Genomic DNA, 13,954 nt, shown 5'->3' with positions numbered 1-13,954 from the left:
AATAACTTTAATAGACTTAAGAACTTTGATCATTGCAGTGATCAACCATAACTCCAGATGCTGAAGCATGCTACCCATTTTCTGACAACCAAGGTACAGAATAAGATACATTTTGGAACCTGGCAAAAAATATGAGTTCATTTTATTTGACTATATTTTGATTTTTCTGACTTTATTTTTGGTGAAGATTTTATGGGAGAGAGAAACTAGAAAATGTGTAGCCAAAAGAACAAAAAGCAAACTATATATGATAGTTTATGGTTCTTCATTAATCTTCTTTTTCTTCTAATTTATGTATGGAAGTGGCTTTTTTTTTTGGTTATTTGTTAAATTCAGAATTATTCTTTTTTAAACCAAGAAACTGCTATTTCCCAAAACAAGCTTACTGAATAACTGAATTAGTGAGGTTTTATATTACTTCAGAAGTCAATAATCTACAGCAGATAGCAGATAGTTTGATCAGAGAATAAGTGTAGAATATCTTTGTTATCTTTATATGCCAATTGTTAGTGTTTATTTCTGGGACTGGATATCTTTGTAATATTCTCAGCCCGAGACAAGTAAAGAATACTTTTTGGTGCAGTAAAAGGGTCATTGCAAAGGGGACAAGTAGAGATTAACATGACATCTACAATGTGCTCTTTATGTTTTCAGGGCATTTGTTTCACTTTTATTTCAGCCATGTGAAAAAGCTCCATTTTTTCATTGTGTGGTTATTCATTCATTTCAGTTATGTCTGGTTCTGCATGACCCCATTTGGGGTTTTCTTGGCAAAGATACTGGAGTGATTTGCTAGTTTCTTCTTCAGCTCATTTTACAAATGAGGAAACCGAGGCAAAGACAGTTAAGTGATTTGCCTAGGGCTACAGCTACTAGGTATCTGAGGCTAGTTTGAATTCTGAAAGATGAGTCTTTTTGACTTCAGGAGTCAAAGTGTCAAGCCTGAAACATTATCGACTATGACAAACTAAAAATAAAACACACACACACACACACACACACACACACACACACACATATATGCAATAAAAGTTTGAGAAGGGATATTACAAGGTCATCTGATTTGATCTTTATGTAGGGAAATTAGTCTCCTTTTGAAGATTTTTAGGGGCTGATTATTCATAAATTCCCTTGGCAGCCCTTTCTAGCATTTATCATACTGTCAAAAAGCAGTGTAGTATGGGGCTATGTATCAGGATATGGAAATGATCTTGTTATGCAGAACTGGATATCATGATGGTTAAGTTAAAATGGACCTCTCTCTAAAGTAACACAATATATTAAAATTAGTGAATATTTTGAAGCAGACCTGCTTCTTTATCACAGTCTCTTTTTCTTTCATGATTTGCAAAGTAGAATAACATAGAATAACTAAGTTTTTGATAGGTGCTGTTCACCCAGAAGTCTCCCATTGTAGAGGGAATCAATAAAAACTCACATTTATATTATTATTTTAAGGCTTATTACTTTAAGAAGGTTTCCTTAACTCTATCAAGGAACTAATCAAATATTATCCCCATTTGATAGAAGGAGAAAACCAGGGTTGCATGGCTAATAAGTCACAATTAAGACATGTCTCTTTTAATTCCAAGACCAATCTTCTTGATACTACACCATGCGGGTCATACCTGTACCATATCAAGGGACTATATATGGTTCCAATAATATTAAGTAAGAGAAACAAAAGAAGAGTACTTTTAAAGATATTTAATAAGAATTTTTTTTCAGATCAGTACAAAAATTTAAATACAAAAATGATTTGCTATTGACAAGTCTCAAATCTACAGTGGAAACTCAATAAAGTTACCAGTCTTTTTACTCTTTGACATATTCTGTAAGATATTTGAGGTTAGGCACCCACTAAAGTTTTTTTCCCTCCCCATAGATTATCATGCTGCATTAAAATTCTGTACTTAAATAATGGTAATGCCTGCTTTGTCCATTTTTTCCTATGGTCAAATTCTAGTTAATTTCTAATTAAATAGAGATTATTGTTCAAAACAGATTTATGTTAGGTCTGCTTTTACACCAAAGCAAAAGTATAACATATAACACTCAAAGGGGAAACACACACATATAGATAATTATTTTAAACTCTGTTTTTAAATTAAGTGAAAAAATTCATCATTTTGCTATGAGATTAGCACCATTGTAGAACAAACAGTACTTGCATAGGATTTTTCCTCTCCTTCCCCGCCATCTACACATTAGAAGCTTATGCCTGCTAATATACAAATTTAGGCAAATAAGTAACACAACCAATAAATAAGTTTGGAAGCAACTATTATCAATTCTGATAAGTGAAATTTCATTTCAGTTGATTAGGAAATTTCTCCTCACTTTGATGGAGAACTAACTGGAATGTGTGTATATATATATATATATATATATATACGGAAACTATTTCACAAATGAGTTGCCCCAGTTAACCATTTTTATTTCAAGTTAATTTGAAAGCATCTACTGATACACTAGATGGAACACCGATTTGTATTATACTATATGAGGTTTATTTGTCCCACCAAGAACCCATTATCCTTGTCATATTAATTATTTGAGAGAGTAGACATAAAAACTTTATATCCATCAGATGCTATCTGCTGTGAAAATGAATGCTGAAGCTTCTTTGATGAAAACCTTTGGCATTCAAGTAGTAATGAATAAGTTATCTTATGGCAAGAAATTCATTGATTTTCAGCCCTCTTAAGGAAAAAAAAATGTCTTCCATATCTCACATAGAGAAGGTATATCAGATCAATAAAAATATTTTTTCTGGATTAATTTAGTTAACTAGTTAGAACGAGTTCCATTAGAAGTCATTTGCATTGAGAATATACACTATGCACTGTGTTTATATCATGTTTCTCTGATTATTTCCAGCTCATTTCTTTCTTCTATGCCACAATCTGAATTTTGAGTATATTATTATTCTCCATGTTACTAATCATGTCAATAGCCAGGCGGAAATAAGTTTGAAGTGGCTCTTTTGTTTTTTTGAGACCAGAAGAAATGATTTGCTCTCAATAAATCTTAGATCTATGTGGAAATTCAATAAAGTAACCAACCAGTCTGTTCATTTTTTGGTATACTCTATATTTGAGGTGAGGTACCCTCTAAAGTAATTTCCTTTGCCATAGGTTATCTTGCTGCATTAAAACTCTGTATTTAACAAATATGCCAATTGAGCATGTCTTTAGGTCTCTGGATAACTACTTGAAAGTAATTAAAATGTTTTTCCCTTTTCTGAAGAAATTAAACCTACATAAAGGTCCTGATCTGATGCCTTATCTTGGAATGAAGATGATTCTGGGTTCTTGAAAGCTTATCCCAGTGAAGTGCAAGCTGTTGCAGATTCTTTTATACACGGAAAGCTTCATTTGTGGGCTGCTAATGAACTATATGTCTATTGTCTGAAAACCAACCTAGTTAAGTTTGCAAAGGCTTATCAATCTATTGGCCAGAGACAGGGTGAACAGATTTTTAGCTGCAGAAGCTCTGGAAGATTACCTATTAAATTTAGAGGAGATGAGATCTAGAAAAGCAATTGAGAAAGGATTGTCTTCTTTCTAGTTTCAGTTTCACAGTGACTATTTTTAGTGGTGATGATGTCCACATTTTTAAAATTATAGATTCTTGAAGTAATGAAATAAGAATTGTTGGAACTTAAAAAAATTTTTTTTGTCTAATTCTATAATTTTCATCAATGTAGGGAACTAACTTCCAGAGAAATAGATCCTTTTACTGGTTCAGTGGGCACTGTTTTGCAATTTATAGTTGCTTAGTGACAATTTTGGAGTGTAAATGGTGTGTGTGAGTGTGTGTGTGTGTGTGTGTGTGTGTGTGTGTGTGTGTGTGTGTGAAACAAAACTTGAATCCACGTCTTCCTAAATTCTAGGACATCTGTCTACTTTGTCACACTGTCTTGCAAGCACACAATTAAATATAGAGATGAAAATGCATATCTTCAGTGTGTAGTAAACTTTTATCATGCCATTTCTTTTAATATATGGGGCAGCATGAAAATCATATGATGTTACTGTCCTCTGAAATTATAATTGTGTCTTCAGCAATTTATTTCTTTAACAGTTCTTGATATCATTTTTCATCATATACATTAGAAAACCATAAGTGATCTTACTTTCAAATTCCAGAGATTGATTTTCAAATAAAGGTTTATTTTCCCATAGAATTCTGAAGGTTTGTTTTAACCTGTTTTTTTAAAAAAATTACTTTGCAACCTTAAAATAGTTTGAATTAATTTTTCATAGTTATTGCTAGGCAAGAAAGTCCCTTTGACATTGAAAAGTGATTGAGAAATTATAGTTTGTCTTCTCTCTGACTATGGCTTCACAGTGGCTATATTATTTTTTTTATAAATATACATTTAATTTACAATTGATGCCTGCTATTAGTAATGAATATCATACAAAATCTGAATCCCCCACTGAGGGTGGGGAGCACTTATTTCATTGACTCCAATCTCTTTTCTTCCCAAATAACTTCAAGATTTTTTTTTTTTGGTCTAATTAGAACTAGTAAAAAATAATAAGAACCAAAGCATATGAAAGAAGCTTTAGGGAAAACAAATATTTCAGGAATAAACAGGTTAACCACTATTCTCATTTCCCAGCAAGATTGTAAGCATCTTGAAGATACAGTTCATAACTTATCCTTTTGTGTCCTCCAGGGCCCTTCTTGGTACATCATCTCAATATCTTCTGGTACTCAATAAATACTTGTTGATTAGTAGATTCAGTGGCTCCCACTGAGTGACAACCCTGTGCCAAGTAAGAATCCTGATGCCAAAACCCCAGCAGCTGGTCGGAAGGGAGCTATCCTTTGGATGCTGTACATTACCTCAGATTACTTTTGCAAAGGTAGTATTACTACATAATTGCCCCCTTCCTGTGTTTCACTAGTAAAATTATTGTGAAAATATGGGGTAAATGATGCAAGTAAATATGGTATGTGATTATTATTATTTTTGGTCATTGATGCTTCTTTAAGAGTTATTCTTGTGTACTTTGAAGTAAACAATATGAATGAATGACTTGCGTTAGCTATGATCCTTCATAATGAAATATTTTGACAACTTTAGAAAGCACGGTATTGTGGAAATGTATAATGTATATTTGCTAATATGATTCAGTGGGTACAGAACATCTGTTAGAAATGTGATACATAGATTCTTCCTGTCATTTTAATAACAAGCTCTGCAGAACATTAAACTTGCATTTTTATTGTTTTTTGACTTTTTTTTTTATATGATGGTCCAAACTTCCATTTAAATATAACTTTTCAACAGTATAAACACTTTGAAGCAATTAGATGTTTTGTGTTTAGTTTGTTTCTGTCACTTCATTTTTTTCTTTTGCTGTCTTTTTGTTTCCTTGCATTTTTCTTACTTAAAAACAAATTTACATGGGATATAATAAATATCCTGAAAAAGAGGAATGGACATATTGTCCGGCGTATAGTCCTGCAGCTTGCTCTGAGGGCATCTGGAGAAAAACCCGGTCTCCTGGTCTAAGCTGTAGCACAGCACTCCCTGAGGCCTGATCCAAAAAGCCCTTTTTGTATTCATCATATGTGTACATCATAGGGTCATTGTTTTTGAACAAAGCCACCCATACATTTCCTCCTTTGCAGTGGACATGGTATGCAAAGTAGTAGACACCAGGGACTTCGCAGGTGAAGATGCCGGTCTGTGGGTTGTAGTTCTGTCTGCCGTTGTAGAGCAGTTTGTCAAACTTTACTGGGGCCCCCACTGGTGGGAAGGGCGTGGTCAACTCGGCTGTAAAGGCAGGCATCTCATAAGCTACTCCTCCGTTTTTGCCCTTTTTGCCTCCATAAGCATGTGGAGTTTTTATTCCATCAATCCCTGGCCCCATTTCTGGCAAATATTCTCCATGGGCTGGTGGTGTGGGAGGCATCACAGCTGGGGGACCTGGGGGACCTGGAGGTCCTGGGGGTCCTGGAAGGCCCGGCTGGCCTTGAGGACCAAGAGCCCCAGGTTTCCCTGGGGGTCCATGGAGTCCTGCTACTCCAGGTTTTCCTACCCCAGGGAACCCAGGAGGACCTGGTAGACCTGGTTCTCCTTTAGGACCTGGGAGTCCAGGAGGGCCAATTGGACCACTTGGCCCCCCAATTCCTGGAATTCCAGATGGGCCTTGTAAACCCTGATCACCTGGAATTCCTGGTTCCCCTTTGGGTCCAATAAGCCCTGGGGCTCCGGGGATACCTGGTAAACCTTTATGCCCAGCCTCCCCTTTGGGCCCAATTGGACCTGGCAAACCTCTCATGCCCGGGGGTCCTACTTCACCAAGGAAACCTGGTTTCCCTGGGAAACCCTGTAACCCTGGCTCACCTTTGGGACCCAATGGTCCTTGTGGCCCCACAGCTCCACCTTCTCCTTTGGGCCCTGGAAAGCCAATAGCACCTGGAGGTCCCATGGGACCTGGAATTCCAGGCAGGCCTGGTTCCCCTGGGGGCCCTCCCATTCCGGGTGCACCTATGGGGCCCTTCTCTCCTTGAGGTCCAAGAGCTCCAGGAAGACCCCCCATACCTCGATCACCCTTAGGCCCTGGGAAACCTGGCTTCCCGACCCCTGGAAGGCCAGGGGGTCCTGGCACCCCAGGTAGTCCTTGTTCCCCTTTGCCACCAGGAAATCCAGGGCGTCCAGGGATGCCATCCTGACCTGGCTTTCCAACTCCAGGCACGCCAGGTGGGCCTTGAATCCCAGGTACGCCTATGGGGCCCCGCGGGCCTGGTTCACCTTGTAGGCCTGGTTTACCGAGAGGACCCTGCGGCCCTGGAAATCCTGTCACTCCTGGTTTGCCTACTCCTGGCAGTCCCACAGGCCCAGGAGGTCCGTGCATTCCTGGAGGACCCTTTAGTCCTGGCAGACCTGGCATCCCAAAGCCCTTGTCTCCTTTGGGCCCTTGGAGACCTGGAGGCCCTGGCTGTCCTTTGGGGCCCGGCTCGCCCTTGGGTCCTTGTTGTCCTGGGAACCCTGGGCCACCCGGCTTTCCAATGCCAGGGAGTCCGTGAGGCCCTGGGGGGCCCTGAGGCCCAGGCAGGCCCATAGGTCCAATCTCCCCCTTGGGTCCAGCTTCACCTTTTGCTCCAGGCATGCCCATGCCTCCAGGCTTTCCAGGCATTCCAGGCATGCCTGGTTTGCCAATGCCAGGGTAGCCTTGGGGGCCTGGTTTTCCTTTGGTTCCTGGTATCCCATGGCCTGGTAGACCTGGGGGTCCAGGGGGTCCTCTTGGGCCAGGTTCTCCACGGGGACCTTGCTCTCCTCTTAAGCTGGCTAAGGGGATTTCTATTGAAAGAGAGAAGAAGACAGAGGGGGAGAAAAGGAGAGGGAAAAAAGGAAGAAGAGAGGGAAAAGGAGAGAGGTGGAAGAGAGAGAGGAAGGGAGGAAGAGAGGGAAAGGAGAGGGAGGGGGAGAGGGAGAAAGTCAGGAAGGAAGAGAGGGAGAGAGGAAGAAAGAAGGGGTGAATAAGAGGGAGAAGGAGAATAAAAGGGAGAGGAAGAGGGTGGGGGGAGAGTAAGACACAGAGGGAAAGGAAGGGGGCGAGAGAGAGGAAGGGAGAGGGGGAAAGAGAAAGAGGAAGAGAGGAAGGGAGAGAGGGAGGGAGAGAGAGAGAGCCAAGGAGGAAGAGAAGGAGAGAGAGGGAGGGGAAGAGGGAGAGGGAGAAGGTAAAGAAGAGAGAGGGAGAGAGAGAGAAAAAGAGAGGGAGAGAACATGGTGAGATCTATTCCATTTGTTTTAACTTCAACAAAGTTGAAGTCCTGCTTAGTTCAGCTAAATTAAGATACTATTCATTTAGTAAGATAAAGAACAGGAATGGAAAGAGTTGGAACTGTGTGCTATACATTAATAGAATTATAGTGAATAAAACTGTCACTTCATTGAAACATGTTTTAGCACTGACTTTTTTTCTTCTTCAGTGCTAGCTAATGAAATAACACTGCTCTTCCTCCTGACTTCCCAAGAAACCACTTACTTAGATTCAAAACATGGTAGTCATTATTGACTCTTATAGAAGAAGCCTTTGCCATCTTTCTTAATTCTAGCATCTCCCCTCTATTTATTATTTCCTTTTCCCCCCTCCTGAATATGGCTTATTTGTACATATTTATTTGCATGCTGTCCTCCCCATTAGATTGTAAGCTCCAGGAGGACAGGAATGTCTTTTATCTCTTTTTATATCTCCAGTACTTAGCATAGTGCCACACATAGTAGGTCCTTAATAAATACTTAGTGACTTACTTTGCTGTAGTTACCTCTCATTTCTAGTCAATTGACAAGTCCTGTCTATTCTACAAACACAATATCTCTCATAGTCATCCCTTCTTTTCCATTATTGATGTTCCCCTCCTAGCTCAGCATCTCATTATTTCTTGCCTTAGCTGCCATAGTTCTCTCCCAATTCATTGTCCTTTAAACTTTCTACTTGGAAGAGATTGTGTTAGCTCCTTTTCAGCTCCCTTTAGTTTTAGTTTTTTTTTTTTTTTCAGTCATGTCTGATTCTTTATAACTTCAGTTATGAAGTTGCCAAATTAATCTTTCTAATGCACCATTTTCATCCTGCCATACTTCTTGCTCAAAAATCTTTGATGCTTTTCTATTACCTTTGGAATAAACTCCAACCCTCCCAATTTAGTGTTCAAAGTTTCTCATGTTCTGTATCTTGCCCACTTTTCCATTCATAACTTTCTTTTATCTTAAACTTTAGATTAGCCTTTCCACTGATTAGGAGGCACATTTAAAACTTTCCTTCATCTCTTACATTTAGTATATTTTGTTTTCTGTGTTCTTCAAAGCTTAGCTTCAGTGACATTTCTTTCTGTGGAGTCTTCCATGATCCTTCAGGATAGAAGTGATTTCTTCCTTCTCTGAACTCTCAGTACACTGTGTGTATTCACTGATTCTTACTTATTAAAGCATTAAGTGCATCTCTACACTTATCTGCTCTTTTCTACTGGAATATAATCGTTTTAAGGAAGAGATCTAGTTTCCTTGAAAAATCCTAAGGAGCTAATTAGGAGCAGCTAAGTGACACAGAAATAGAACGCTGGTCCTGGAGTCAGGAAGATAACATGTTTTGAGTTCAAGTCAAACATTTATTAGCTATCTGGGCAAATCATTTAACCCTATATGCCTCAATTTCCTCATCTCTAAAATATGCTGGAGAAGGAAATTATAAACTACTTGCCAAGAAAACTGAAGTGAAGAAGAATCAGACATGACTGGAAAAAAAACTAAAGGGAATTGAAAAGGAGCTAATACAATCTCTTGCACATAATAAGGCTCTTAAAAAAAATGAACAAATGAATAAAATAACAAATGGAAGAAAGATGCACTTTCTATCCTCCAAACTCTAAGTACAGGGATCATAGGATTATATCTAGAGCCAGAAGGGACCTTAGAGGTCATCCAATAAACACCCTAATTTTACAAATAATAAACTGAGGTATAGGTGGGTTAATTGTCCTGCCCAAGGGCAATCAAGTAGTAATTGTCAGAGATGAGATTTGAACCTAGATCCTCTGACTCTAGAGCCACTGTTCTTTGTATTGTACTTCACTGTACCTTCTTTCTATTGTACCCTCCTACTGAGAACCTTCCAGTTTTTCTCCTTCCCCTCTTCCTTTCTTCTATTTAGAAACGGAAAACTTGCATGTATAGTGTTATTTGCTTGTTGTGTATGCAACTGGCAACTTGTTATCCCCATTAGACTGTGGATAACAAGTTGCCATTAGACTGTGAGTTCCTTGAGGGAAGGGACTGTGTTTTTACCTTTCTTATATCGCCAGCTCTTAGTACAAGGTCTAGCACATGATATGATCTTAATAAATGGTTGTTGATTAATTGTCTATTCTCTCTCTTTTTAGAAAGCAAAACCTGTAAGCATTGTGTCTTATGTTACAACTCTTTGTACAATTGTATACTTTATACTATTGTACATTTTGTACAGTTGTATACCAGAGTGTAGTGCCTGACACTCAGTAGGCATTTTATAACAACAAACAGAAAACTAAAAAGTAAAATTTGAAATATGTTATTCACACTCTCTACTCTCAGGGCCATAATTCTAAACCAAAGAGATCTCAGATTCTCTCTATTCCAACCTTTCCATTTATTAGGATAAGGAAATCTGGGGCCCCATTATCTTATATGCAGATATAATATCTTATTTATCTTTGTTTTCAAGTATCCATCCAATTCCTATCACAGTAGTCTTTCCAAAACATTTACTTAAGAAACATCTGTTGAAAAAAAATAATTTGAAAGTTGTTATTTATTTTGACTTTGCCCATTCTAATTCATCCTATATACTTGTAGCTGAGGTAACTTTCCTGAAGGAAAGACCACATCAAAGATCTATTCAACCCACTCTAATGGCTTCCTATTGCCTCTAGGATAAAATATAAACTCTTCTGTTTAGCTTTTAGAAGTCCTAGACAACGTGGCTTCTTGTCTATCTTTTCAGTTTTATTGGACAGTACTTTCCCTCCACATGGCAATCCAATCAAATTGACCTTTCTCTTCTTCATTTCCTCCTTTCATCATCACTCCATCTCCCTTTGCAGGGGGTTCTCCTTCATGTCTGGAATGTACTTTCACCTTAAACCTGCTTCATAGAATCATTCTCTTCCTTTAAGTTTTAGCTCAGGCATCATTTTCTGCATCAAAAATTTTCTGATCCCTCCTTCTGCTAATTCTCTCACTTCCACATTAACATGTATTGGACTACTTACTCTATGTGTGTATATTCACTTTATGTGTATGCTGTATATGTTTATATATGTATTTCTCTCCCTACCTCCACTAGAATGTAAGAGTTTTGTGAGTAAGGATTGCTTCATATTCACTGTATTTATAGCCCTAGCACCTAACACTGTGCTTCATATGCAGTTGTTGCTAAGTAAATACTTATTAGTTGATTTTACCTTTGCTTTTCTTGGGAGCTGCCTCCTTGCCCATCCTGGGCACCTGTGGAATTTCCTTCATATACTGGGGTAGGTGTGGGTATTCTTTGCCATACTGCATGTGGGGCATCTCCTTACCCATGGGAAGGCCATCTTTGCCCAAAGGCATGTGAGGTACTTGTTGTCCCAGGGCCTGGTATTGGGGTATCTGAGGTGGGATTTGAGGTGGAAGCTGTTTGATCCCATAATAGGCACCTCCATGAATGGACCTGATGAAACTGAGATAAATGAGGATCACCACTTCCAGTAGCTGAAGAGGGGTCAGGGGAACAGCCATCACCTGTGGAAGGAAAGGGACACATCAACATTGTGAAAGTCTGAAGACTGATTCTATTGGAGGTATGGCAATCTGAAAGAGCAAGTCAGAGAAATTTACAGTTCCACTAGAAGTCACTATAGAGGAAAAGGAAAAGGAAATTGAAATAAAATATTGCATGCTACAGGAATAAATAGGTTGAATTGGCAAATGGAAGCAGTGTTTGGCAAATAGAAGCAATATCTTTAAAAAATATCCAACTGCCTCTTCCAATTTGGGATTTAAAGCTTTAAAAGAAACAATGATAATACTTTGAAAGATACTTTTTCAGATGAACAGATGTTTAGTTCAACAAAGATGAAGAGATTTAGTTTTTAAAAAGGCCAAGGTTTTAAAAAAGTTTTTTCAACTATTAATAGGATGTCTCAGATACTTCAAATCTGTCAGTTAAGTGTGAAAATTGAGGCCACTGAGGAATAGGAGAAACCTTCCTAATTGGAGAAAATGTGATGCTGTTATTATTTCTATTTTTATTAAATGCCATTTTTACTTTAATTTTGAATAAATTAAGGTGGCTAGTAATGAATAGCCAGTCCAGTTGGACTGCAGTCAGGAAGACCAAGTCCATGTCTTGTCTCAGCCTTAGATATTTGGAACTGTCAAATCTCTTTGTGGCTCAGTTAATTCACTTGCAATAGAGGGAACTGGACTCTCTGGTCTCTGAGGCCTAAATCTATGATCTTGTAATTCTACAGTAAATATTTCCCTAATTTGTATTAATTCTGGAAGATCTCAGATAATTACTTAACCTCTAAGGACCTCAGCTTCCCAATCAGTAAAACTGCACAGCTGAAAAAAAATTACCATTGTTCAACTAGATTTCAATCATTAAATTAAAATTTACCTTAGAACTCTCCATGAAGGGAAAAGTTTAATAAACAAATTCATAGTATTTGATAAATGTCTGATTTATGAAAACATTGTTTATAAGTAAATTTTATCTATTTGAACATTAAATCTGTGCCAGTACCAATGCCCTCTTCTCTATTTGAATTACACATTTTGTTTTGTTTTGAAGGCAATTGGGATTTTTGCTAATAAATCATAAGGAAAAAGAGTAGATAAGTAAAATTGTCCTAAGCAAATGCTCAGGATGTGCAAGAAGCTTCCTGAAAGAGACAGGGAAGTGACAAGATTAGCCAAGGGAAGCTTAGGTCTAGAATTTCTTTCTGTTTACCTTTAAGACAGAGACTTCCCAGGTGACCTTCTGGGAATGGGGAGAAGAGAACCACTTGGATTATATTGAGACTTTCTGTTCAACATGTCAATTACTAGTAGTTAACTTTGGGTGTACAAAATGGTAGGAGATAGTGGATATTGAAACCTGGGACTCTTTTCTGAGGCAACTGGCATCACAGGAGGAGGAGCTAAGACCAATGGGACGACAACCTCTAGATCTGAGGTAGGACTATCTATGTCTATATCTAGATATATATTTATATCTATATCTATATAGGAGGAGAGAATGACCTGAGTATTCAAGGCTGAGCTCTTGTTAATCCTAAGTGCTTAGTGAATCAAAGACAGGTAGATTTAGAATGATATTGATGAATGTGTAGATAGTGTCTTAATATAAAATATGATTCCCTCATTTTCCTTTGTTTATATATAGCATGGAGAGGAGTTCTCAGACAAATAATCTTCTTCCCCCAACCTCCTTGATATAAGGTAAAAATGAGGTTTTGGAATTCCTTGACCAAATACTGAAAAACTAGGATAAGCAAGAGGAACTTGGAGAAAAATTAGAAATAGAAGTCTACAGGAGAGAGGATTCTGGGAAGATGGTGAAGTAGGCCAGTAAATTTCAAGCTCTCCATATTTCCCCCCCAAACAGAACAAATTTCTGCCTTAGGATGAATATAGACTGGTAAAAAATCAAGAAGGCTTGGGATAACCCAAGATCAGCACCTCAAAGAGATCCTTTGTGAAATACACATAGGAGTATTATTGCCAAATTTTGAAACTCCCAGATCAAAAAATTTTTTTCAAGAAACAAGAAAAAAATAATTCAAATATGCTGGAGCTGCAATTGGAATCGTGCAGGATTAATCAAAAGAAACAATAAAAGACCACAGGTCCTAGGATCATATATGCTGACAATCAGAAGAACTAGGCTTGTGGCCAAAAAATATCATATCTAGAAAAATTATCCATACTATTGAATGAAAAAGAATAGACATTCAACAAACTTGCAGATTTTCAGGACTTTTTTTCCCCAACCAAACCTAAATTAAAAGAAAATTTAACATATGAGTCAATCTCAAAGATTAATTTCAAGGAACTTAACAGATAAATTGTTTATGTTTTATACACGGAAATGTATACCATATGTTTAAGATTGATATGAGTAATGATTTAGCTCAAAAGGAAGATTAGAACAGAGTTGAGTATGATTTGACTCTCAAAAGTAAAATTGTCTAAGAAAAGGTAAAAATCAGTAATTATGTTATACAAATGAGGTTCAGAAGAAGAATAGACATAGAGGCATTAGAGAGGGGGAGGAGGGCTGATAGTTTTGAAAGCCTTCTCATATTGGGAATGGGTTAAATAGGCAACAGTACTTATTTACCATGAAAGGTATAGTACTCTTCAAAATCTATAAAGAAATAAGGGTGGGAGGAGAAAGGGAATAGGATA

General features: G+C 37.9%; 1 protein-coding gene across 3 annotated transcripts in view; it reads right to left on the bottom strand.

Moving 5' to 3' along the window:
* Positions 1-3,832: 3,832 nt before the first annotated feature.
* Positions 3,833-13,954, bottom strand: part of COL8A1 (collagen type VIII alpha 1 chain) — a 211,954-nt gene continuing 201,832 nt past the window's right edge. For 2 of the 3 annotated variants that reach the window (XM_051985174.1, XM_051985173.1), the window contains exons 3-4: positions 10,963-11,281; positions 3,833-7,324 (exon numbers count right to left, since the gene is read on the bottom strand). In XM_051985174.1, the coding sequence (XP_051841134.1) occupies positions 5,418-7,324; positions 10,963-11,278 (2,223 nt within the window). In that variant the 5' untranslated portion in view covers positions 11,279-11,281 and the 3' untranslated portion in view covers positions 3,833-5,417. The remainder of the gene's footprint in view (positions 7,325-10,962; positions 11,282-13,954) is intronic. The other variant, XM_051985175.1, reaches the window with a different exon arrangement.

Source organism: Antechinus flavipes, chromosome 3 (assembly GCF_016432865.1).
Source record: "Antechinus flavipes isolate AdamAnt ecotype Samford, QLD, Australia chromosome 3, AdamAnt_v2, whole genome shotgun sequence".
NCBI classification, from domain to species: Eukaryota; Metazoa; Chordata; class Mammalia; order Dasyuromorphia; family Dasyuridae; genus Antechinus; species Antechinus flavipes.
This window is presented reverse-complemented; position numbering and strand designations above follow the sequence as displayed.